This window comes from Dermacentor variabilis, chromosome 5 (genome assembly GCF_050947875.1).
Source record: "Dermacentor variabilis isolate Ectoservices chromosome 5, ASM5094787v1, whole genome shotgun sequence".
NCBI classification, from domain to species: Eukaryota; Metazoa; Arthropoda; class Arachnida; order Ixodida; family Ixodidae; genus Dermacentor; species Dermacentor variabilis.
In genome coordinates this window covers 37,935,603-37,961,943 of record NC_134572.1, presented here as the reverse complement: position 1 = coordinate 37,961,943, position 26,341 = coordinate 37,935,603, and the positions used below count along the sequence as shown (strand labels likewise).

The following is a 26,341-nucleotide window of genomic DNA, read 5'->3' as shown; positions in this document are numbered from 1 at the left end:
AAACGAAAGCACAATGCTCCTTTCAACCTGATCGCCTACTCCACAAAATTCTGGCAAAAACAAAAATACTTTAGATATGTTCGAAAATACGGGCAACCTATACATCCCGAATGGTTGCGTGCTGCAGGCTAGTAGGCTAGTTTGCTCGCACTGTTACATAAGTTGCAAAGGAATACATAGCAGACAGTCAAGCTGTTTAGAGCACGTCTCATTACCGAGGTATACAAACTGCCACAGCCATAAATGCTTCCATGGTTTAGCAAGTACATTCAATATATTCGGTGCAATTGTTTCGGTACATCAGAGACGCTGGTGTCCGGGAGCGCGTTCTTACCGACGGCCTGTACACACTGGTGCCGCCGGCTCCGACGCAGGCTTGGTTGCCGAGTTTTCTTTGGGCGACGTTCGATAACGGCCATGCCACCTCTCGCCGCCAGCCATCGGCGGCCAACGCCACACCGCGCAAACACCGCTGTGGAACTCTACTTAAAAAGGCACTATAAAGAAAAAGATGTGGTTGATACCTCTTTCATGGTAATCGGTAGAACACGAAAGTGAAACGTGTCTTCACAGAAGCTGTTGCATATTTGCTTCGTGAACTGACGGTTCGCTGCAGCGGAAGGCACGTGGTTTGCGTGTCGGCTACCGTGTTGTAGATTTGCTTGGCGCGCGGCGTCCTGTCGGTGGGCGGCCTCCTGCGGCCGAGTCACGAGCAGTCCGGCTCCGTAGTGTATTGGGCAGCCAGTTGAGCTGTGACGCGCTCAGCATCAAGAATGCGTGTGGCAGAGTGGCCGCCCTGAAGTGTTCACACCAGATCGTCATCACTTCATGAATTTTGATTCCGTCAGCTCGGGTCTACTTAAATTTTTACCAGGAAATATGCACTAAAATGTACTCTGCAGGAGCCAGGCACTGAACTGGATAAGCTTCAACCATTTAGTACTCAGGCACAAAGGCAGAAATGTTAAAGAATACTTTGAAACCCGTGATTTCAGCTGACGTCCTGGGGCTAGGGCTTCAGGGCAAGACTTAGTAGATGAAGCTCTGACGTTCATTTACTTTTAATAAACAGCCTATTACAGGGGACTCAACTGAACTGTTGTTTTGGAATAATATTTCATCAGTGTGGAGTGGCTTATTACGGGTTTCTCTGTTGCATTCTCTTTAGCAGCATTGCTGTAAAAGAGCAACCTAAAAATCAAAAAGAAATAATTCTGCTAGCGGTCTTAGCTGGCGCGCGATAAATGGAACTCAGATCACAGCTGTAATCCCTATCACCGTCCTTCCTTCCTGATCCCTTCTTTTCTGGGTTCACGCCTGATTGGTCCTCATGCTTTCTGTCTTTAACAATCACGCACACGAAATCGAGGGTTCGACGGAAGCCCGTCTGGTCGGGATGAAGCATTGAAGAAATAAAACGAAAGACACCGACCAACATAGAAGTGCTAAAAAATGAAAAAAAATCTAAAAGACGTTTCGGCTTCACTACGGAAGCCTTGTTCACAATGGGATGACGGAAGGTTCATGGAAGCTTATGTATGCTTTAGAACGTGACGTAAGCAGCGCGTGTATGACGGGGGGAGGGTTCCCTCATTTCGATTAAGCGTGTGACGTGTTTTTTGTATCTCCAGTGATTCCAGATACAGACGCGATTTTTGGTTTCTTTCTTGGCCGATAATTCTCGAGCGATCCCAGTCGATATTGTGGCCCGTTGCATCCGTGTGCTCGGCAAGGGCATTCGACACTGTACGCTTCTTTTCGACATCTTTCTGATGCTGCCTCAGTCTCTGTTTGAAGTTGCCCGATTCACCGATGTATGCGTAGTCGCAATCTGCGCAGGGTATCTTATAGACCACGCCGGGAAACGATTCTCTCGGAAGCCTGTCCTTACCGCCGACGAGCGCTTGCCTCAGCTTACATACGGGCACGTGCGCCACCTCAACGTCATAACTGCGTAGAACGCGAGACAAGGTTTCGCTTATCCCTGGAACGTAAGGTATGGCAGCACGCTTTCTTGGTCGGGGATTGGTCGGACGAGCAGGATTGGACAGACGGCGCTCCACAGCAGTCAAAAAGGATGTGGGGTAGCCGCTTGCCGAGAGATCACAAGATGTTGGCTCTGCTTAATGACCAGGACACTTACGTCCGGCTCACTCGGGACCCGACCTTGAAGGTTCAGAGGGACTTCCAGACTCTCCTGGCTGACGTGTTCCGCTTCGTAGCTCCCGAGCGCAAGTCTTTGTATTTCAAGCTTCTCTGTCATAACGGTGCTGCACCTGCACTTTATGGCCTACCAAAGGTTCATAAGCCTAACGTCCCCCTACATCCAATCGTCGACTACACTCGCTCCCCTCTCTACAAATTGTCCGCATACCTGCACCAGCTTCTGGCTCCACTCGTCGGGAAGAGCTCCACGCACGTGAGCAACTCCTGTGACTTTATTGAAAAAGTTCGTGACGTGTCTCTAGACGACGACGAGGTGATGGTTTCGTTCGACGTGGTATCGCTGTTTACCTCAATTCCGACTGACTTGGCTGTGGAAGCATGCACCTCTGCTCTGGAATCTGACAGGACCTTGCCAGACAGGTCGCCCATTGACGTTCCCGACGTCAAGAGGCTCCTCTGTTTTTGCCTTGGAAACACGTACTTCTGTTTCGACAACATCTTCTACAGGCAAGTCCACGGTACGGCAATGGGTGCATCCGTCTCTGTTACCGCTGCCAATCTTACGATGGAATGTTTGGAAAGGCGTGCTCTCGCGTCCTTCAGCCCTAGGCCAAAAGTTTTTCTGCGCTATGTGGACGACTGTTTCTGTCTGATTCGGCGCAGCGCTTTGGATTCGTTCACTGCGCACCTAAACAGTCAAGAAAAGGCCATCCAATTCACAGTTGAGACAGAGGTCGACAGCAGACTCGCTTTTTTAGATGTACTTGTCACCAGACGCGATGGACGGCTCTCGTTCAGCGTGTACCGTAAGGACACACACACTGGCCGCTACCTGAACTTTCAATCCGTTCATCCAGACGCTCACAAAAGGTCGGTTGCTGCCTCACTGCTCAACCGTACGAACCGCATTTGCACAACAGCAGAAAGCCGTTCCACTGACTTGGACCACGTGCGTGGTGATCTCTCGGCAAGCGGCTACCCCACATCCTTTTTGACTGCTGTGGAGCGCCGTCTGTCCAATCCTGCTCGTCCGACCAATCCCCGACCACGAAAGCGTGCTGCCATACCTTACGTTCCAGGGATAAGCGAAACCTTGTCTCGCGTTCTACGCAGTTATGACGTTGAGGTGGCGCACGTGCCCGTATGTAAGCTGAGGCAAGCGCTCGTCGGCGGTAAGGACAGGCTTCCGAGAGAATCGTTTCCCGGCGTGGTCTATAAGATACCCTGCGCAGATTGCGACTACGCATACATCGGTGAATCGGGCAACTTCAAACAGAGACTGAGGCAGCATCAGAAAGATGTCGAAAAGAAGCGTACAGTGTCGAATGCCCTTGCCGAGCACACGGATGCAACGGGCCACAATATCGACTGGGATCGCTCGAGAATTATCGGCCAAGAAAGAAACCAAAAATCGCGTCTGTATCTGGAATCACTGGAGATACAAAAAACACGTCACACGCTTAATAGAAATGAGGGAACCCTCCCCCCGTCATACACGCGCTGCTTACGTCACGTTCTAAAGCATACATAAGCTTCCATGAACCTTCCGTCATCCCATTGTGAACAAGGCTTCCGTAGTGAAGCCGAAACGTCTTTTAGATTTTTTTTTCATTTTTTAGCACTTCTATGTTGGTCGGTGTCTTTCGTTTTATTTCTTCAATCACGCACACCCGTCGCCTTGCATTAGAATGTGACAGGAGAACCTGGTGCCTTATTACGTTTAAACGTAGCGCTTACTCCAATAGAGCGAATAAAGTGCCAATCTGATCCTATGAAAAATATGGCTGTAATCGGAGCCAGTTGGTTATTCATCGTGTCGCATAAGAAAGCTGGTCAGCACAAGACGGAGGATGACTTCTAAACGCGGCGGAAGACACACCACTGAAAGCGCGAACAAAGAACGGTTTATAAACACCTCTTAGTTCGCGCTCTGTGTGCTGCCTATTCCTTCCAGTTTCGAACTCCTTCTTGGTTTTGTGCAAAACAGTGCGTTTATCCACTACAAATACCACACTGATCATCCCATAGTCATTTTTATGACTTCGGATATCGGATGTATCATGCTCACCGATGTCTGTCATAGCAAGCAACCGTGGTGGCTTAGTGAGTGCGGAGTTGCGCTGCTAAGCACGAGGTCGTGGGATCGAATCACAACCGCAGCGGCTGCATTTCGGTGGGGGCGAACTGCAAAACTGCCCGTGTGCCGTACTTTCGGTGCACGGTAAAGAACCTCAGGTGGTTAAAATTATTCCGGAGTCGCGTACTAACGCGTGCCTTTAATTCATGTTTTGTCTTTGGCCCATAAAGCTGCTTAATTTAGTTTTATAGTAACAAGCACCCCGTTATCCGAAATGGATCTTAACTTGAAGCCATGCTTAAGGTGATCTAAATGAACCTGCCCATAACGCTCATTGCATTTTTTCTGCACGTTCACGATAGGCGTCATTCAGGTCTAGCCATGCATGAGCTTCAAGTTAAATTGCATTTCTTAATACAGGGCCAGTCAACAATTTCCGGCTCTATGCATGGGCACAGAAATCTGCTGCATATGCGACCTCATATATTCATTTCAAGCACGATGAATGATCTACTAAGAAAAAGAAAATCCGATAAGTTATAATACGCATATTGTAACAGCTCTATCACTTGGAGACTCGGTGTACAGTGCTAGAAAATTCATACGTGGACTGCAACGAACAGCAACGAACCGCTTTCACGCACAATTACATGGAATTGATAAGTGTAACCGCCTCGTAGTCAGCTTTCAATCACTGGTAGTCCTAAGTGTAAGTTTTGGAGTATTAATTAGGCCGCTGTTACGTTGGCAAGGAAACTTTGAAACGAAGCAAAGCATAGGAGTAGTTTCAAAACTATTCGAGCATTTTTGAGCCCCATATAGAGGACAATAATTGCACCAATTCATTGGACAGTGGCAGAAGTAATTCAAATATAATTTTTCTCACTCTCTACACAGTTATAAAGCTAAATAAGTTGGCGGGCAACTGATCGAAGTAAAAAGGAATGCGCATGAGGGGCTTTAGGTACAGGGAGCAATACGCGATGACCGATTTAAAAGGTGTAATCTGCACCTCTCTATCGAGATCCATATTTGCTAATGCTGCATGTTTAGCGGGATGCTCGTTATAATCCTGTTCCTGGCGTGGTAGGACGTGCAATTTCGCTGAAAGCGCGTGTCTCCGAAACTCCGTCTGCAAAGCCCCCATACTTGGCGCAGATCAATGATAGACGGTAATTTAAGTTGACAGATGCGCTTTACCGCAATTAAGCCCGCAAAACTGAACTTCCTCTGAGTCGCAGCTGATTAATGAGAGGTGCAGGCGCCTAACCCGAACCACATTGTCGCAGAATACACGACGTCCGCGCGCTTTACTGCTCTCCGCCATAGATTAGTTTCCTTCAACGAGGAACTAAATGTCGTACTCGCACTTCCAGGCACACAGCACGATAAATCCCTGAGTAAAGGGAAACAGAATAATTTGACGTTCTTTTTCTTCGATAGTTGCATGACATCGCAGACTTATATAAGTTCCTTTAAAAAAAAAACGTCATTGGAAAGTCACAAACATGGCGGTACATTTATCTGTGAAATTTTCTTTCATTGGAAGCCATTGCGGTTCCTGCGCGGTTAGTCTGACTTCGGCTTTGACTATTTGCAACAGAATTTGTAAGGAATGAATCTCCTGGAGAGGGGAGCCAGACTCGACAGGTGTGCAGGAAAGTCTTTTATGGTCTAGTGCTTTTTCCCGCTGATGTTATCTTGGGCACAACAGAAAAGCCAATGGAGGCTTGTTCAGTGACAGCTGCCGACACAGGGAGGTCGCGAATCTTTAATAACAACAGAATACTTAAAATAGACACAATCATGTGCATGTATTTATTGTTTGTTTAGTAGCTGAGACACCACAGAAAATGCTGAACACACCTAAGCGCTGCTTTTCGAATGGCACTCCATATTTTTGTTGGGAACTTGAAAAAAATTGAAGTAAGAGAAGGAATTTTGCGCTTGCTTTTCTGCAATTATATTTCAACCAGTGGCAAGGCACGCTTGTACAAAGCCAATGTTTTCAGGACGTTGTTTGACCTTAGCCTACCAATGTTGGAACCTTCGTTTGGTTCTTGGTGTTTACAATGTATTTGATAATGCTTTATCAACTCTTCTTAGTTCATTATCGGTTTTTCTTGCCATCTGATTCAATTATCATTTTTTTTCACCTATATACCATGTTTCTTCACCTTAGGCTCATAAAACATCTCACGTCTTACTTTTTAGCCATTTGTTTAATATCGACGTTTTTTGTTCCAGATTTTAGTCATTCCAAGCTTTCATTTTTGTGCTACACCCCATGTGAGCATCCTCACAGTTGTATCTTGTGAAGGTTTTGTAAAATTATGAATGTTGGAATGTTCAAGAACATGTTGGTTCCTAGTGACATTGCTCGCCCCTTGATCATCAGGAACAGCACAGTGAGAAGTGTTGAACGCACTTCAGCATTTCTCAAAGAAAAAGCGGAATATATTGAACCTGTACTAGATGCTGCACTGGGTACAGTAGTGTAAACAGAACCCACTTCCATTATTTGCATTTATGTACATTTTATTTTATTTTTCTGCCATTGCAGTCTAATATATGTATCGTGTTCATCATTGTGTGCATTGTGTGTGGAAGCCCACTTTTGACATTTATGTTTGTGTGTCATCGGTGTACTTCTTCATTTGTACGGCTGTTAATATTGGACCACATGGCGGCCTTGTGTGCTGTTTGGAACGACGAAGCTGAACTCCTTTTTTTATGTAGCCACAGCTTGCAAAGGAAGGAAAATAGACAATTTTAGGCAGCAAGTGCTTGTGTGTTTTTGTATTGCCCTGCTTTCTATCTTATACAGTTACAGAGTAAAGGTACAAAAATAAATAGATATGCCTTGATTGAGTGAGAGATAGAGAAGAAATATAAAAGGCAGAGAGGCCGTCCAAACGCTCCTCTGGTTTGATACCCTATACGTAGGGGAAAGGTATTAAGCAATCGAAAAAGGACAAAGAAGAAGAAAGAACGCTGAGGGGGCCACTTTATTCTGACGTGCGCATCGACGCTACAGTTGGTCATTGAGATCTGTGAAGGCGAGCTTCAGTTATTGATTCTTGGCGAATTTCTGCTCACCATGGGGAACATATGCGAACACCATGAAGATATAAATTAACAGTTTGCTGAAGTCGTGGCACGTCGAAGAGTCAATAGGACATAACATTAGTCTGTGCAGTATGCAAGTAAAAATAATAACTACTGGGTTCACCAGGTATTAAAGAGTTGATGGATTCGTAGCCAAATAGTGTAATGGAACTTGGTAGGTTAGGTTGCATGCCGATGTTTGAAAATTTACCAACGTAGGGCTGAAATGCGAGACGGCGTGCCTTTAGCATTCCAATGTGACGCCGCTAAAATTCTCACTTCTGTCCGAATTGCTAATTGAGGAGCCACGATGTTTACTGAAGGCATTAAATCACTAAATGCAGGGCGTTCAGTACTTCTAAATCGCTTCCAGCTGACGCTGTCTGCCGCTTAGTAAATATCATGCATGAGTCAGTGACTGCAGCATGACAACGGCGTGCTTGTGTTGCTCTGAAAAATGTAGGGACAGCTTCGCTAGTTTATGTGGTAGCATGCGAAACTGTCTTGGTGTTTCTTTTAATCTTCTTTGCCTTTGGAGCTATTTCATAATTTTACTGTGGCCGTACTTAGCAGCAGATTTGCAGTCAGGTGCTATCACTGTGGCTTGCCATAAAAGCTACTGTGATGAGTTGGTCTATTCATTTTATCCAGGTAACAAGGATCTTGTTTCACACTTTTTATCGAGTGCGCTGAGAAAGGAACCCGTTTGTGAAAGGCTTTTTTTCTAACTCAACCGGTATACGCTCATGAAGCGTACGAAAACCCTCCACATATCTCTTCGAAAATTCACGAAGGACACCACAACCAAAAATGTCATGCGATCGGGAGTATTTGCTTCGATGAGGAGGTATATTCATATCTGTAATTTCATGGTGACACCTTCTGCTAAGCTACGACATCACACATTGCGATGTTGATGAGAATTTTCTTTAACGTAAGAATTTTTAGCTAAGGGCGCCTGGATGCATCCGAAGTCTGTTCGTAGTTTTCGACTTTTGTGTCTCCCTGCTAAGGAAGACACAGATGTATAGTTGGAACGAATTATGCACTGCGCGCTTCCTAGACACATGTTTATGTGCCTGTCAGGACTGATGGCTTTGGCAACCACTGCAGAACGCTCCTTTAGGAAGTGCATGGCAAAACCAAAAATACGCAATCCTAGCATGTCAATGCGGCATATGGAAATGTTTTCATCCGTAACTACCTAATGCTAACTTTGTCATTATATTTTGCACGAATAACTTATGACAAGTGCGGTTTCCAATTTTGTATACAAAGAACACACGCGAGCATCTTCTCTTTAGATTTTGTTTGCCTAAAGCGGCAGCGCCGTCGTGGCTTCCAACCTTTAATGCGAACAGCGCTTGGAATTGATGGCAGGCACTCTATGGCTTTGCTGTATGTGTGCGCGAAAGTGCAAATATCGGGACAATATTTTTAAAATAACAAACATTAGATGTGACGGGCTGCCTAATCTTGTACAGTTACCGGCGAAAAGCTGGGAGCCTAGTTTCGGACTAAAATACGACCTGGAAATGAAAAGGCGAGAATGGTGAAGGTCACAAAGTTGTCGGATAATAATAGTTGCTGACAAGCTGCAAACATGCCAGAATGGCTCCTACTGTCCACTCACTAACAAAATACATTTTATCCCAATAGAAGCTGTGTCATTTATACCCGAAAGTAGGTAAACTTAGAACTGGGTCATCTACTCTGACTCAAACACTAATGTAAAACTATTTTCACAGTGACAACAGCTCGTTTTGCTTCGCTAGAAAAGCATGCGCAGCTTGCACTATAGGGGTGCAAGACTGCAGTCAACAGCGGAGCTTGTGATCACCTAGCTTTTACGTGGCTTGCCTAACTTGTTTGTAGCTTTTGCGAGGTTATGCTAGGTTTTGCTAAGTTGTTGGTAGGCTTGGCTAAAAAAGTTTCTCGGTTTTTCGAGGTTATGGTAGGTTTGGTAAAGTTGTTTCTAGGTTTTGCGAGGTTAGGCTAGGTTTTGCTAAGTTGTTGTCTCGGTGGGCTTGACGCTGGAAGTTTTTGAGCTAGGATCGCTTTTTTTTGGTGACGAGGAGCGTTCAGCCGCCGACCCTCGCGTTCCCTGTACTGAAACTCAGGATACTCGACTCGGCATCGCCTCTTCTAAGGCGCAGCTTCGGTGCGGTGTTCCAGAGCAGCTCGGTGGCGACACATCGCTCCTCGCTTAGCAGTACGGCGCTCTTCCTGGTAACCCGCTTCTTCTTCAGGCATCCGGGCTTTCTTCAGTCTTCCCATGTCAGCAGCACATACGCACGGAGTAGAGGAGGCGAGAGGGGTGTCGCCACACCGGCTGTTCGGAGCTTTTACTCGCCGGTGTCGTCACGACACCGCCTTACGTACATGGGGTGCGAGGAGGTTACGTCGCTCGGTGCGCTCGCAGGTGGTTGCTAGGCAACGCGAGGCGCCCCTAAGCTGGGCTGAGTTTTCAGGTAACGCTCTACGGTGGAACTAAAGCTTAAACAGCTCCGCTGTTAAAACTTTGCCCGTAGCCTATTGTTCCCCTCACCACATCCGTTTGCCATGGATCCCAAGCCACATTAGAATAACGGGACAAGATGTAGCGAGCCGATTGGCTACTGCAGCGCACTAGTTGAATGAATTTCTACCAATGTAATTCGCCGCATCCGACGCCAAAACAGCCCTCTAGGGACTAAAGGGTAAGTTATCAATGACCATGTAACTCGATGAGCGGATGAAATTATATCTTTTGTACAATGTAGACATTTAGCAACTCTCTTCACTAAACCTGAAGGAAGGATGGGCTTTACAGAACCATTTATATTGCCTACGCCTAGAGGTGGCGTACAGACCCCATTTTCTATATCGTATACGGAAAAAACCCCTTTCGTACTGCGTACATGGTGCCACAGCAGAAGGTTCTGCACAACTATTTCTCATCGAATCTTCACAATCTGAACAACATTGGGAGACACTTCGGAATCACCTTGATGTCTTAGATAGATATCCCTTATCTGTAAGAAAATTTCTATTGCCCTGGTCGTGGCACTATAAAGAAAGATAATAGCGTTAAAAACGTTCAGCGATTTTTTTTTTGTTGACTCTTACTTTATAATTTTGTTGTGAACAATTATATTTGAGTGACGTAATTTTTATCTACCGGTAACGTCATGGCGACTTGTTGTCACTGACAGTTTGTGTTTTAACGTGTTCTTTTTTACCCTCAATTAGGTGTCGTCATACATTTTTCGCGTTAGTGACTTCTTATGCACCATTCGCCATTCGAACGACGGCCAGTGGCAGAGGGCGTAAAAGCAGCTTTTATAGAAAGACAAGAACGAAAACACCGATTGATACGCCCATAGGAAGCGTGGCTTTGACTGACGGACGGATAACTTAAGGCTGACTAAAGCGTAATTTACTTTATCGAATTTCTAAATCAGTAATTCGATAAGGTCAATTACGTTTCAGTAATTCGCAGTGTGATGGCATTGTAAAGTCACAACGTCAAGGGAAGTGTGCACTGTTTACGGAATAAACACTAAGGTAGAAGGATAAATCAAGCATACCGAAGCATTCCACCGTCAGGATTTTCCTTCAAGTACTAAAGTTAATCATAAAATCTAAGCAGTCTGAACACATCCTGAACAGGCAAGAGATACTAATAGCTGTCCACGACGAATCCCCACCCCCCAATAAAGAAGAAACAAATAAAAAGGCCGTTGCTTGTCTGTGTATGTCCCGCTTCGACCAGAACGTGTCCATGGTGGCAAATTGAATGCCAAAATAATTTATACAGAGCATGCTTATGACTGTCAGGAGATGCGCTCGAAAAAAGAAAGCACTGGTTTGTAAACAACGGCGACATTCATAACTTTCTTCTGAATACATGGAAGGTGAAACACAAGTCAGAGCTAGTAAATTCTTTTGCACTCAATTCAGAAAACTCAAGCCGACGTAAACGTTTTCTTCGTAGCTTTCTAGCTACGCACGCGCGCGCACACACATACATACACACACACGCACTGAGTGAAACAGCACAGCACTACAGTGCAGGCACTTTTACGAAGAAATTTTGAACTAGCCGTTTCTGAAGAGGCACTGTGGCTTTGTCGAAATTGTTAAAATGCCAGCAAGATCAACTGTAGTGCTCTGCTGAGCTAAGTTACAAGAATGCAGCGCAAGAAATTAGACACACAGAGAACACACAGTTAACTATCAACCAACTTGCCCAAATCAAAGTCCTGCTTGTTTGCCAAGCTTTCAAGAAGTTCGTCGGGCTTTCGAAAGCCTGCTCACAAATACGGAGGTGACGCAATGGGCATCCTGTCTCATATGGCACTGCTGTATAGTGATCGTGAGCAGAACCACGGGCCCGGTGTAGTGAAGGCCACGATGCGCTGCGAGTCCTCCATCTCTTCGAGCTAATGTCTTAAGGATAATGTCCTGGTTAGGGTTAGGATTTGTTTATAATGACCTTTCCATTTTAGTTTGGTCGAGTGGGGCCAGTCATATTTTATTAGCAGTATTCTGGTTGCAACCAACGTTTGATTTAATGAAGAGGTGCCGGCATATTTTTCTGAATATTTCTGACCGTCGCGCTGTAGATTTTCTAGTCGCGTGACCCAGTGCATTCAGAGATGGCAACTACATAAAAAATGTACATGGTCGGCCATTTTAAGATAAAAAACAGCAGTTCATTTGCATTCACTTCAGTCCTAGCCACTTCAAGTCATTCTTCTAAGACGTCGGACAAATGTAACAACCCAACTCCTCATGCAATACCCCGCACCAGGGCCATTTGATGTATAAGTAAATAAACAAATAAGTAAGTAAGTAAGTAAGTGAGTGAGTGAGTGAGTGAGGTAAAGTAGGTAAGTAAGGTAAAGTAAATAAATAAATAAATAAATAAATAGCTCTTAGCAGCTGACATTTTCTCTCAAATTTCGCTCCGCACCTGCGCCAGAGATGTTACGTAGATGTGCAGCAGGCTGAAAACTGTGACCCAATAAGGAGGCCAGCACATAGGTACAAAGACGCTTTGTTGTCTTCAATTCGGCAGCCGCTGACTTCATCGTCAAGGATCCGGCTGCAATATTACGATTTCATTACCTGGCATCCCCCTTACTTGCGGTACCACATACAATTTCACTGTGAAATACAAGAAATACTTAAGTTAGAGACGCTTGAACACTGATCAGTTGTTTCTCTTGAGACTGGGCGTCCGCGTAAATGCTGAAACCGGCACAATACGGCAGCTGTCGCTGTGTGGTCGTCGCACGGAACTTGCTTGCACAGCGCTAGCCGGACATCAAATTCCGGCGGGCTTCTCTAAAGCTTGTTCGCCGCAACACGTAAATAGTAGGGGTGGAGTGCTTGCCGACGGCTGCGGTGGGCGACGAGTCCTCGGTGTGCCACGAATACCGCCAGGGTATTAATCACTAGTGGCGTCGCGAGCTTTCATGAAAGGCCTTGCAGATTACTGGCGCGATGTGCTGCGCGCAGAGCAGCCAAGTGCTCATCGAGATCAAGTGGTGGGCGACTCGATTACCCGTCGCGCCCGCCAGTCAGCGGGCCGCAGCACGCCCCTGTCAGACGCAGCAGGCATGGCGGTTGCATCACTTCTTTTTCTTTTTTTTTGTAATAATGTATCGCATCGTACACTACGTGAACAGATTTGCCGCGAGCGGCTGCAACCGCTCACAGACATGCACTGAAAATTGGAGCTAGTTGCTTTGGGCTCATTTGGTTCGGAAACATGCAGGCCTTTCAATAGAATGTACTCTGCGCTGTCGAAGGCAATTTGCCTCACATGTTTAATTACGCTGCTAATAGAAAAGCGGGAGCCCAAGTTTGCGAACTTTTCGCCTTGTGGCGAAACACAAAGTCAGGCGGCCATTTCATGGTGTCAAATATTCTAAGCGATGTCATGAACGTCATTATTCGGCATGTCGAGAGCTGTGAAGGAGCAGACAAAAGGAACCGCCGGTTAACTGATATTGCAGTTGCTTGATGAATTCAAGGGCAGTTTAAAGAGAGATGAGAAACAAACGAGTTGATAGAGGTACCTTGCGAATCGGCGTCTTTGCTAGAGGCAATTACGGGTTGTTTGCGTTGTCCTTTCGTGATATGGGGTGCATGGTGACAGCTGTCTGGCGGGAAACGCTGAAGGAATGCGCCTCGAATGCCATCAGGTCCCGCTGAAGATATAACTTTCAGTCTAAGCAGCATGTTAAGTATGCCTTCATGTGTGATCAAATCAGTCACATTCGAGAATTAAGAGGGAAATGTTGAAGAAAACGGTCCTGAAGGCGTGAAAAAAACACTATGAAAGTAGCGATTAAAATGATTTTAACTTTTATCACATGTGCCCGGACGAATCAACCAGCGAGTTAAACCTACTTTAGCACTATATCGAACTTTGTTATATTGACGCAGCAACAATGAAAACCTTCCCGATTTCGCCTTCACTGCAGTATAACGCAACGAAAGAAGCCAACAAGAATAGGCAAGCGAGAACAATTTAGTCTTGATCTTGCGTTACATGAGAATATCAGGGGTAATAGAAGTGCCCAGAGCGGAGCCTTTTCCTTACTCTGTCCCACCCACTTCTTGCCTCCGCTCTCTCTAATACTCTCCGATCGTTTCCTTCCATCATTCTGGAATATTGCGAGCGTAGAAAAGGACAGTACAATAAAAGAACCGGGCATGATGTGTACTGGCGTTCGTTCCCTAGAAAATGTCCATGCCTCATATGTACTGACGACGCCCCATACCTCCCCCCTTTCCACCCGCTCTTCTAGAAAAAAAAAATAGAGGGAGAGAGAGAGAGAGAGAAGTAAGAAAGAAAGAGAAATATTTTGAGTCCATCCATGACCTGTCATGCGGGTTAGAGCAAAGAAGTGGTCAACATTCTTTGCTTCAGCAACGACGTATGGCGGCAGCAGGCAGACAGGCGTACCGCGCCGCCCAATAAAAGTGCAGCGCAGCGAAGCGTTCTGCGAGTTCTCCAAAAGAAGCAAAGCCGGACAGTGGTGTATGATTTCTCCACCGTCGCCGTTTCCCTTCCACCCACTGCAGCCATACGAGCGTATCTTTGTGATCGCACTTCAGCAGGCCGCCGTCCATTCCCAGAATGGCCCACTTTATCCTTTACCGCAGGCGCCTATCTCACTCGACGCACCGCCAAACCTTCGGTATGGCGCGGACGTCACATCACGGTTCCTGAGTGCATCGACGTTCTCTGCAGCCTTTCGAACCCCCATGGTCCTTTCTTTCACTCCACCGACGGCCGTCACCCACAACGAATCTCCAGTGCCAGTGGTTCCTGTATTTTCTAGCTGGCTTCCCTGAGACAGTTGTCCGCAGTGTCCTATCGGCTTTCTTGAAACGCACGTCTCACGGGCGAATATCTCTTATGCGTCAGGGATGTTGTGAACTAGGTGTACCTTTGGATATGGAAGAAACTGTAGGCGCGGCTCTTTCCTTACTGAAAGCATTCCGCGGAGTAGTTTGCAAAATAAAGATGCACACTTTGGTTTGGATTTTCTCTAAAGATTCAACAAAAGCAACTGTAGAAAACGCAGGCAGTTGTATTTACGGTCTGCAGAAATAACAAAGATGAGCATTGGCGACACAATTGTGTAGGTGGTGGCTGCTGACTGTAATATATTACGTTATTGAAAAAGTGAATATGATGGTCCAGCAAGAAACAGTTATCATTCAGCAAAAGAAACAACTTTGGAACAGAAAACTGGGAAAAATATGCATAGTTTTGCAACCTCTGATTACGCAAGGTTTAAACGTGTGCGAACAAGTAGTCACGCGTACTTTTTATACTTCGCAGGCTTTCATTAAACGTAGTATTAACGTCTGGACCAGTATAGGCCGGAATTTAAATAATGTTAAAGAACTACGCACATGCTACGCACTATGGCAATTGATGTTATGCGAAACATATTGCAAGTGGGTGGCTCTCCAGTATCGTTCTTCGAAGAGTTGTCAGATGGACCGACGTGTTCGCGTAAAGTAAGCAGTTTTGTTTGATGCATACTTGTGACGCCGGAAGCGATAACGGCGACAGCATTACGATAGTTTTCTTTACTCCCGAAAGAAACAGTACCACTTGTTCCGTTGTGGCCTGTGCCGATCCCGAAGAAGGTACAATGTCGTGCATCGTCTTCGTAGTGTTATGCTGCAAGCAACGGACTGGGGAATGTGGCCCATCCTAAAGTTAAATGCCACTAGAGAAGAAATAGAGGACTGGTACCGCCTCACTCGTCAAGCAAGGGAAAGAGAATGGAAAATATGTGGTTGAATGAAATAGAATTTTATAGAACTTTCCACACTTTCTCGGTTTGAAGCTTTTCTCTCAGTTTGATTTGCAGATTTGGTAAAATGATTTGCGCTAATTATACAAAGTAACGCGTGCCCAAAAATGCGTGATTTGGTCCATAGACTGGCCGACAACAGGCTTTTATCCAGATGCTTCCAAAGTGCACTCGATTACTTTGAATTATTGCTAACGTTAGCTGCGACACTTCGTAAAATCTCCATTGGCAACTTGTGAAGAAAGTTGAGCGTTCAACATTCGCAATACTTGTTTCTAAGAAACAGCTTTAATTCAAGGTTCACTGTCTGGCCTTGCTCAGAGTCGTGCAGGTCTGTGCGACAACACAACTACTGAGCCGGTACACTGGTACGCTTGCGTACAACCACTCCTCTGGCAACCAAAACCGTAATGTAACCATCGCTCCGCTTCGGTGGTGGCCGCAAGTTGCGTTAAACTAAAAAAAATCTAATTTTGTTGCACAGATGACCAGTGATTACATATTCACTGTTTGCTCAGTGGCAGGGCCAGTGGAACCTGTTGACGGTAATGATGTCTCACTAAAACTGAATAGCCCTTGATAATTTTGCTCTGTTGAAGATTGTTGTCTAATAATTTAACGATTCAATAAACATATGCCAGCCGCGCCACTAAGAAACGTCCAGGTCAACAGGAACCGTGGGACACATAATATAATATACCATTCCACGCTGTCGATCGTAGGAAAATGTATGCTCGTGAAGTTTTCGTGGTCTTAATTTCAGTATCCGCAGCCTTGACTCGCACAAGTTAAAGAAGAGAGTTTCGATTTGTCATTGGTCTGCATGGCTCTTCCAACCAAATTATTGACACTTTGTGTTTCGCTATGTGATTTCGCTTATTACCCTACTCTAGAATTTGTGTCGAGTTCGTCTATTCTGTGTCGGTTGTGGCTGGGAGTTGCCTTGACGAAGGCTTGCTCACCACTAATTGGAATGACTGATAGTCCTGCATGTGATGTTTGCGGATGCGAGGAGAAGATGGACCACTTATTCTGCCATTGCCCTCAATTTCAAGCACGCAGACAATCTTTGTGCAATACAATGAGAAAACTAGATGATCGTCCTCTGAGTGAACAGGCAGTACTAGAGTACCGTCCCCACAGATCATCCGCTCAGAAGGCAGTGCTTTTGTGCTTTCTCAAAACGTCTGGTGTGCACGAGCGGCTTGGACTCAATGACCGTCTTTGCGCGTCTCTATACCCCCCCTCTCTCCTTTCTCTCTCTTCCCCTTCTCCCTTCCCCCAGCTTATGGCAGCCAACCAGACTCTTGACTGGTTAACATCCCTGCCTTCCTTATATCCTCTCTATCTCTCTCTCTGTGTGTGTGTGTGGGTGTGTGTCGAGTTCGCTGTGGCAAATGATTCAGCATGTCTGGTAGAACAGAAAATGACCTAGTGTTAACTAAGGCAGTAAAAAAAAGCATCATAGACCTTAAAGAAGTCTACGATGAATGAGACCATAGGCAGAATGGTGCCTCATCCTGGTGAAGCGCTATTTCTTGGCCCCATTCCGGTGAAAAGTACACTATTAAAGAACTCTGGAAATGTGAACAGTATTTTTTTAAGCTGATATTAGAATATATGCTACAGCGACTTGAATTAACGAAGCGACGGTTGAAATTATGAATGTGAATAGTCTGTTTATCAAGGAATGCTACCGGTTTACTCGTGTAACTTAGTGTTAAGTAATAAATACCGAACAAGAAACAAATCGCATTCTTTGCGTTGGGGCAGAATTTCTAATTACTACCCTAGCGTACATTCCTTCGGTACCGTGTAACTAGTACTCCTTTCTTTTCGTTTTCTTGCTCCTTTATTGCAGTTCCTTTCATGTGGAAATTGGGTTTTTGGCACTTCATTTCAGGGCGAGCAGTGATTCTTCACTACCACTCGACAGCTACATCCACTGCATCATCGAGTGATGCGTTTCAATACGTTTATTGCGTCGTTTTAACGTGTGTTGCCTAGCACATGTGATGAGCGCGAGGCATGGATGTCTATTCAATATTTCTGTGCAGCTACAAAATGCCACAAAGGCGCTGCTGCGATATTTGAAAGCTGCCTGATTGAGTCACCATCTGTGATCCGGACTGAGTGACCGATCGATATCTCCAGTTAACTTTTCTTCTCCTTTTAATATTTACCTGTCCTTTTCGCTTTCCCCAGTGTAGGGTAGTCAACCGGGCTTAGTCCTGGTTAACCTCCCTGCCTTTCATTTATTATTTGCTCACTTTCTCTCTCTCTCTCTATGCAGCTAGAGCTTTTTTTTTACTTCAACAGGAAGCAGTTCCTTATTATGCTAAAGACTGCAAAGCAGGCTAATGCGATAACTTTAGAAAGTAAAAAAAATTGCGACGCCATCCTCTAGCGCACTGGTATTGCAAAAAACAGGATCTTCGCTATAATCTTTGATAGCCTTAGTGAACGCCCAACCGCCTTTATGATTTCTGAAATGCAGCACTTGAGCGGTCTAGCTAAATTTCAATACAAAAGTAAAGCTATGAAGTACACTCTATTCCGACTACTGCATTGTGAGGGTACGTTGAAGTTTCATCGGATCGGCTTCGTGGAAGAGCTTTGTTCTCATGAATACGCCATAGGGGTAAACAGATCAACTGCGTACGTTGAACGTATTGAAAAAGATATATTAAGGGGTCCGTCCAAAGTATACTAAATAATGAGAGCAACACTTGCACATGGACTTAGTGCCTGCCATGCAAACAACAAAACATATTTTGCTAGCCATTCACGGTAGTGTGCTTCATTTCTATTCTAGAATTTTTGCTTTCTCTCGGTTGATCAATCGATTGATTGATGGATTGATTGATTATCTTATTTATTGCTTCTGAATGTTTCGTATCTCACGAAGTGTTCTATGTGCTTCAGATTAACTTTATAAGAAGCTCTGACGCACGACAAGCTCACGTAACAGAGGAAACACGCTTTGCAGGCAAAAAACTCAACGCATCAAAAGCTCCAATATGAAAGCTGAAAGGACGTTTTTATTCGTGTTATTCATTATGTACGCTCAACGATCCTAATAATTAAAATTGCATGAGTGCCCTAATAAAGGAGGCATCGCGTCCCATGCGGAGGGTAAACAGAAACATAAAATTGTCCCTCAAGTATGGTGCAGGATTATTGTGGGCACTTCACACGCATCCGACTGAACATGACAAGTCATGAAGTGAACGTGGTGATCTGTGGTTGCACAGGATCACGTTGGCTTGTTTCTCTCTCGTCGGAACTACCTCAGCAAGTGTGCTGCGAGCTTGAGGTGCATACTCTCACTGCATTCCTCACAATGCCCTCAGACGACTCACTCTCACACACTTTCACTCACGCATAAAGCATACGGCGCCCTGCGACGATGGTTACCCTTGCACTTTATACGGAACCTCGCGGCTATGGTGACGACCACCACATAAATGCGCCTGGAGCGTCCATATAATTGCTATCGCAGTAAAAAAAAAACATGGTTGACGATTCACCATTTAAGCAATGCGAACACCCTGGTGCTTTCCTCCATCTGCTTTTTCTGTGGAGTGGTAACACTCTGTCCCGCCGAGAAGCTATCGCTCCGTTGCGTGAGAGAGAGATAAAAAAAAAGAGTATAGTTACAAAGCTAGGGGAGTGGTTCGCCATCACGAAGCATGCTGCGCTCAGAGGTAAGAACATCCACTCGGCTTGGTAATTAAAGCTCAGGGTTTACATCTGTTAACTGCAGTTGCTCGAAATGCACTGTACGGCATTCCTATCAGACTTCTGGTTGCTTTCAGCCATGAAACTTGGTCGACCAGTCGTCAAATGAGCCTGCGGGCCATGTTTTATACGACCCTGCCAAGTGAACGAGCATCTGACGTCATCTCTCTTTAGCTATGTGATTTTCTTTAAAAAAAAGATATGTTTGATATTATTGCCATCATCATAATTTCGGTCTGTTAGTTTCGTTCTGGTACGGTCTAGAAAGTGCATTGTAAGCTTGTTATGAGCTAAGATAGGCCCCATCTGATTGCAATTGGTAACCGTTCATTACCACTCTTCTGGAACGTCGGGTATCGACACTTTAATGTGACTATCTACCTTTTGGCCCCATTAACATCATATATATATATATATATATATATATATATATATATATATATATATATATATATATATATATATATATATATATATATATATATATATATACAGAAACGACACGTTCAAATATTCTTTGGAATAACTAACGATACTAAAAATCCCTTAAGATGACGAAAACAAAATCATCACAGTAGCACTTTGAAGGGGTCATTTAGCAAGATGGAACACCAATCCGAAGCTGACCAGATGCCAATAACTCAATGAAACTCGGTTGCTTTTCCATTTGTGGCACTGTTTTTATTCTGAATCATGTAAATCAACCACACTGTAAGCATTTTAGATCCACCTACGCACGCAAAGAACACATTCAAGTAAGCAGAACGGGAGTGGGCAGGAAGCTCCGGTGAGTGCATCTGTTTCGCTAAGTGGTTTGGTGGGCGGACGAGAAAGTTAGGGAAGAACCCAAGGCGTGTGTTCGTCCTGCAGCCTGGCAGGTAAGGATTTATCGATTACCCAAACTCAGACTTCGCTTCCTGATGGGGAGGTCGTTTTATATCGAACGCGTAGAGCTCTATGCAGTGGCTTGCATGGAAAGCTTTGTTGGGCAGACAGCGTCGGCGACACCGATGAGTGTGCCGTGCGCAACACGGATGACCGCAGTATTAGTTTTCCTGAGAGCTTCAGCGTCTTAGCAAGCGGCAGGAGGCATTAAAGAAGCGAAAGAAGGGCGATTCCGAAGAGGTGCACAGCTATAAATTGTTATTATATGGCTGCCTGTGGGAGTTCACGTGCATAATAGATAAAGGGTGACTAAGCTGTTGCCTCTGTCTAATTTCACAGGTGTGGTTTCTCGCTGGCTAGATGCCATGTTGCCTGTCACGCAGTGTAACCAGAAATGCAAGTATCGGAATTATGCCTTAAAGGCAAGCCTTCATCGCAATAAAAAAAATAAAAGAATGCTTCTCGAAAGACGAGATATCAAAAAAGGTACTAGTTCGGTGAGTACCCCCTTGGTTACTGCCATCTATCTTTTCGATTTACCAAGAAATCAAGAGAAACAAAATACAGGCAGGTGGCCTAGGAGTTACACTTTCTGCACATTCTAAATGTTGAAGGAAAGGTTCGGTGAGTTTGCGACTGAAAGAACAATAGCATCCCAAGGTGCTAGCCTGCGAACAAGTGCAGTGTGAACTATCGTTCCGTATTATCCTTTCTTGTACTGCCACGTTGCCAAATGTTTCTACAAAATATGAAGATACAAAGTTAAATAAAACGGTTTAATAACGAAAATTTGGTGCAATAGAGGCGTCATTTTCTCCCTTCAAGGTTATCGTCTTACTTATATTGCAGCGAAATCTAGGTAAGATTTACAATTTGTTGGATGCATTACCTTCAGTGTAGAGTATTTGACGTCGCTCTCATTGCTTGGAGCACATAGCTCAAAGCACAAAGACATTGACCGGCACAACAGGAACATATGATGAGACATTTTCAAGGTTCCCTCCAGTCGTACTACAGTTTGGTACACTTACACACAAACACATGCGTACATATTTTTTAAAGTTGCCTGTTGCACATAACATAGAGCATAACTCTAGATTTGTGCTCGATTCAAAGAGCCGGGCATTACATGCACAAGAAATCGAAAGACATATGTTCAACTAAGTGAAAATTCGCCAATTACCTTTTTATTCAGCTCCCTATACAACACATCTTGCCATTTACGAATTGTGGACGCATAGTATGCAAGGCGCATTCACTTAGAATGAAGTTCCAGAATGAGGGCACTTTGGAGAAATACGTCATCGAAACTGCTGTAAAAATTCACTGTTCTTCCACTTACGTGGAAGAACACGTAAGTGGGAGAACATTCAAGCATTCTGCTTGAATGCAAACAAGAGCCTTTAACAAAAGGCTCTTGTTTGCATTCAAGCAGAAAAGTAACTAGGCACCCATGTATTTGGTCTCACACTTGGGAAATAATATCTCGAAACTTACCAGCTACAATTCGTAAATTAGAATTTGTGCCATAAAGTAATTAATTAGGAAATTCATTAGTGTACTGTTTCATTTATAGCTAAATATACGTTTCGACTTCTTGTGCTAGTCATGTCCGCCTCTTCAAATAATGCAGCTCAAGGACAAAAATTATGCAATATTCCACAGGGAACATTTAAATTTTCGGGAAATTAAAAGTGATTACTCCGTATACGTAACGCGCAAAACAAAATACGAGTGTGCGTGACAGTTTTAGCCGCTGTGTGTACCGCCTAGTTAATTCAAGAATACACCGAAAGTTTTTTTTTTCCTTCAGTCCGCAAGCTGTTTCTTCGCACTTGTACCGCGAAAGTACGCTCAACAAGTGACAACCGCGCTTGCAACTATTGTGATTTGAGTTAGGCTTGCTTTCCTTGGCACAACATCACCTAATAAAGATTTGGGCTCTCAACTTACATTTCACATACATTTGGCAGTATTTCTCGGTTTGAGCCATCACTACAACGTGGCAATATTCCTCCGGATGCCTTCAGGTCGCAGGCACTTACATTTAACCGCAATGTAGTTACGTCTCTACCCGCCGCTTAACGGCGATGCACTGCCATTGCCTCCCACAGGAATCACTGCACTCTTATCAATATAATTTCTATAACTAACCAACCGCCATGGTTGCTTAGTACCTTTGGCGTTGCGATGCTCTAAGGGCGAGGTCATGGGACCAAATCCCGGCTGCGGTGGTCGCATTTCAATAGGCTTGAAATGCAAAAACGCCCATGTACGGTGCAGCACGTTAAACAACGCCAGGGTGGTCCAAATTAATCCGGAATCCTCCACTACAGCGCGCCTTATAATCATATCGGGGATTTGTCACGTAAAACCTCAGAATTTAATTTGAATTTTTAATTCAACGCCTTGCGAGTACTGGCTGTCGTGGCAGCCACGTGCATGTTGCCACAGCATTTCGCGCACATGATTACACATTCGGGCGGCGCGCTTTACGGAAACGTGAGCAATCCGCAGCATTTATAAGTGTGTATAGGACCGAATTTATAAAGTTCAGCGCCGCCCGCCGACATGTATATAGTCACGCGAGCAACCCTGCTGTGGACGCGAGTGACGATCGCTGTCGTACATCAGCTCGCGCTTGTGTACCTGCGCAAAGACGGGAAGTGCAAGCTGCCGAGAAACGTGACCACTGGCATGCGCACGACGCGCGATGCGCTCGGCTGCAGATTACGCCGCGGAGTTCTGGCGCTCTTTCCATATTTTATGTTTCGCCGCCCTACTGCGCTTTCACTATATCGGTTTCTATCTTTTCCCCTCTCTTGCCTCTTCTGGGGCTGGCGCGGTCCGTCTGTGTCTGCGAAGGGTGTGTGACCGGCCACGGCTGACCCCTTTCATACCACTGTCATTGACATTAGTGTTACTTCCGTCCTCTAGTAGGCCATACGGTGCTACACTACACCAGAGTCCTTTTATAGCTTCGGCTATGCTAAAGAGTTTTCTCCTATATACGTATATCAATCGGCACTCAACTAGTAATTGCGCACTGTGCTATGCTGCAGTTTTTATTTGAGAGAGGCTGTTTGCGGGGACTTTCGGCACTCTTCTTCAGTCGCTTCTTTTTTTCTCGATGCTCACACTTTGCACCAAAATATTGGACTCCACCGCGTCCGGTAACACATTGAATTCTGAGGGTAGGGTTTTATTGGCTTTTTATTTCTTTGAAAAGAAAAGCAATTCTATCATTTATATATAGCTATATACCTACGCTTTTTTTCTTACTCGCAGTTCACTAAATTATGGCAGGTGAACAGTTCCGCTAATACGTCTATTCCCCTGCTTCTCCGAATTATGAAACAAGTCATCTCCGACATTATCCTACTTATAAGAAGGTATAAGGTATAAGAAAAAATCTGATTACGATCAGAAACGGAAGTCGCGAAATGATGGCAAAGACATGAATTGTGTGCTATCTATCATTACACCCATTGGATGGACACTCTAATTCGTGCAATTGTCGTCACCTTTGACTAGAGCAAAACATCCAGTTTAGAGGACTAAAGGTCGAGATTGCTTCATTTATTTAGGTAATTGCTTTAGAATTTGCCAGATCGGATTGAATATTCTGAAGGAGTTACTTCTTTCTTTGGAATAAACACTAAGAGGAAGCTTCAGCTCAGACCATATATCATACTAGATGGAAACGAAGACATTTTTTTTTCGGCAACTACTACAGCATATTTGATGAGGCCTTTTTTTATATAACAATAAAGAACTAAATCTACTTCTACTACATCTACTTAGGGCAGGTAGTGACAGCGGATCCGCATCATGAGACGGAAAGAAACAGAAGAATAAGAATGGGCTGGGGTGCGTTTGGCAGGCATTCTCAGACGACGACGACGACGAAGTTACTGTGCTCGGTTGCTGGTTTTCTTCTGGTGCTGCAGTTTTTCTCTATTTACCTTATTTTCGTGCATCAGTAACAGACGACGACGAAGTTACTGTGCTCGGTTGCTGGTTTTCTTCTGGTGCTGCAGTTTTTCTCTATTTACCTTATTTTCGTGCATCAGTAACAGGCAACGACGTTTGTGCTGAACCCTGCAGTCTTCTACTCTGCTGGGAGATCCTCCCCGCGGAGCTTGCCATGGAAGATACACGTCCGGCGGTCAGCATAGACCGCCCGCGGCTCGGAAGCGGCTCAGTTCGGCAGTAGGATCCGACGCTACTGATTCCGAGCTTTCTGAGTCAAGATCTGAAGATTCGGATGCTTTCATACCTGTCAAGCACCGCCGCCCACGACGGACGTCACCGGCATCGTCCTCAAGTGAAGGGGCTGTCATATACAACACCATCAAGACTACAACAGTAGCTTTCATTCCCGTCGACGCGATGGTAAGCCTGAATGCTATCTCTCGACAGAAACTTAATGATTTCTTCTTCAAACTTGCCCCTGGACTAATCCAAGAGGTTCGCGTGAACCCCTGGAAAAATGTCATTGCTGTTGACACAACTGATGACAAGATGGTGCAAACTCTACTTGGTTTGTCTGAAATCTGTGGGGTCCACACTCGTCCCTACATACCACAGGGTACAAATATAGCAGCTGGTGTCGTATCTGATGTGGACTTGGATCTCAAAGACGACGTTTTTAAGAACATGATCGTTTGCACGCCACCATGCAAAATAATTAGCGTTCGAAGGCTAGGCTCGTCAAAGTGTATGAAGATACTTTTCGCCTCTGGAAAGCTGCCTAGTCATATAAAGGCTGGACTTGTGCGCTATCCTGTTCGACCTTTCGTACCACGGCCTTTGCAATGCCATAAATGTTTTAAGATTGGTCATGTTCAGGGCTTTTGCACCAGAGATTTGGTCTGTGCCAAATGCGGTGGGAATCACCATGTAGATTCCTGTGAAAGTCAGGCATATCGGTGCCCTAACTGTAATGGTGAACATTTGGCAACAGATAAAGGATGTCCCTCATTGAAGAATGAACTAAAGTCACTAAAAGAGAAAGCCAAAAAGAAAGCAGCAGGAGATGAAAGCTCCCGTCGCCGTAGTGCTGCCCCAGCGACTGGAAAGGCAGCGCGTTCAAAGAGTGACAAAGACACAACGCATCGGAAAGTAGGGGGGCGGAACTTCTGCCTCTCAGACACATCGTGGCCAGCGCTTCCATCGAAACCGTCGGAACAAGTATCTACAAAGACTTCGACCACGGTGGAAAGCACTGCAAACACATTACCTAAACCGGTATCAGCCAACGACGATGTGCAACTTGTCAATCTTCTAAAGATGCTTGTCAGCGTCATCAGATCTCTAATCGCCGGTCGCCAGACACCAGCAGCGTCAGCAGCAGAGCAACTTTTGGAGGCACTCGTTCCTGTCCTCGACGGCCTTCGCTAGACGTTTTACCGGAAACAATTCCAACAGTTGTCAGCAGCCTCGCCCCTTTGTGCTGCAATGGAATGTCAGGTCGATGCGACCGCGGCACGCGGATTTAGTCCTTCGACTCATCGCTATGAAGACTCCACCAGACGTTATAGCGCTTCAGGAAACTAACGTAAGGAAAGACGAATATCGATTGCCAGGCTTCGTGGGTGTCCACAGTAACACTCGATGCGCGGAACCAGCTTGTGGCTCTTTCCAGTGCGTGGAGGAGGCGCATACGTGCAATGCTTCAAAAGCATCAGTCTACGTTCGTGCTGACTTGGACTTCGCGGTTATTGACACAGACGGCATCTGTGACGATGAGTTTGAGTGTGTAGCTGTTACTGTGAGCCTCAGAGGTGTGTGTACGACGGTGGCAAGCATATACAACAGGCCTACACGTTCTTCCGATACCTCGCTACTTGAGAGCTTATTGTCTCGGTGTGGGGCATCGTTTGTGTTATGCGGAGATTTTAATGCCCACCATCCACGATGGTGTAGCCGTCCCCAAGACAATCGTGGGACAGAGATTAACGAGATCATTATCAAGAATGATCTCCAATTGCTGAATGACGGTTCACCTACATTTATAGGTAGAGGGAAGGAG

The 26,341-nt window shown here is 45.2% G+C and overlaps 1 protein-coding gene across 1 annotated transcript; it reads left to right on the top strand.

Annotated features, from left to right (window-relative positions):
• Window positions 1-2,110: 2,110 nt before the first annotated feature.
• Window positions 2,111-17,642, top strand: LOC142583501 (uncharacterized). The gene is made up of 2 exons (XM_075693988.1): window positions 2,111-2,673; window positions 17,585-17,642. Exons 1-2 carry the CDS (start codon window positions 2,111-2,113, stop codon window positions 17,640-17,642), a joined length of 621 nt encoding a protein of 206 aa, XP_075550103.1.
• The last annotated feature ends 8,699 nt before the right edge of the window (window positions 17,643-26,341 follow it).

Excerpts from the sequence above, each read along its gene's own strand:
- LOC142583501 (XM_075693988.1), top strand. The coding sequence starts at position 2,111 with ATGTTGGCTCTGCTTAATGACCAGGACACTTACGTCCGGCTCACTCGG. Across the intron at positions 2,674-17,584 it reads TTCGACAACATCTTCTACAG|GGCGAGCAGTGATTCTTCAC; the intron begins GCAAGTCCACGG and ends ACTTCATTTCAG.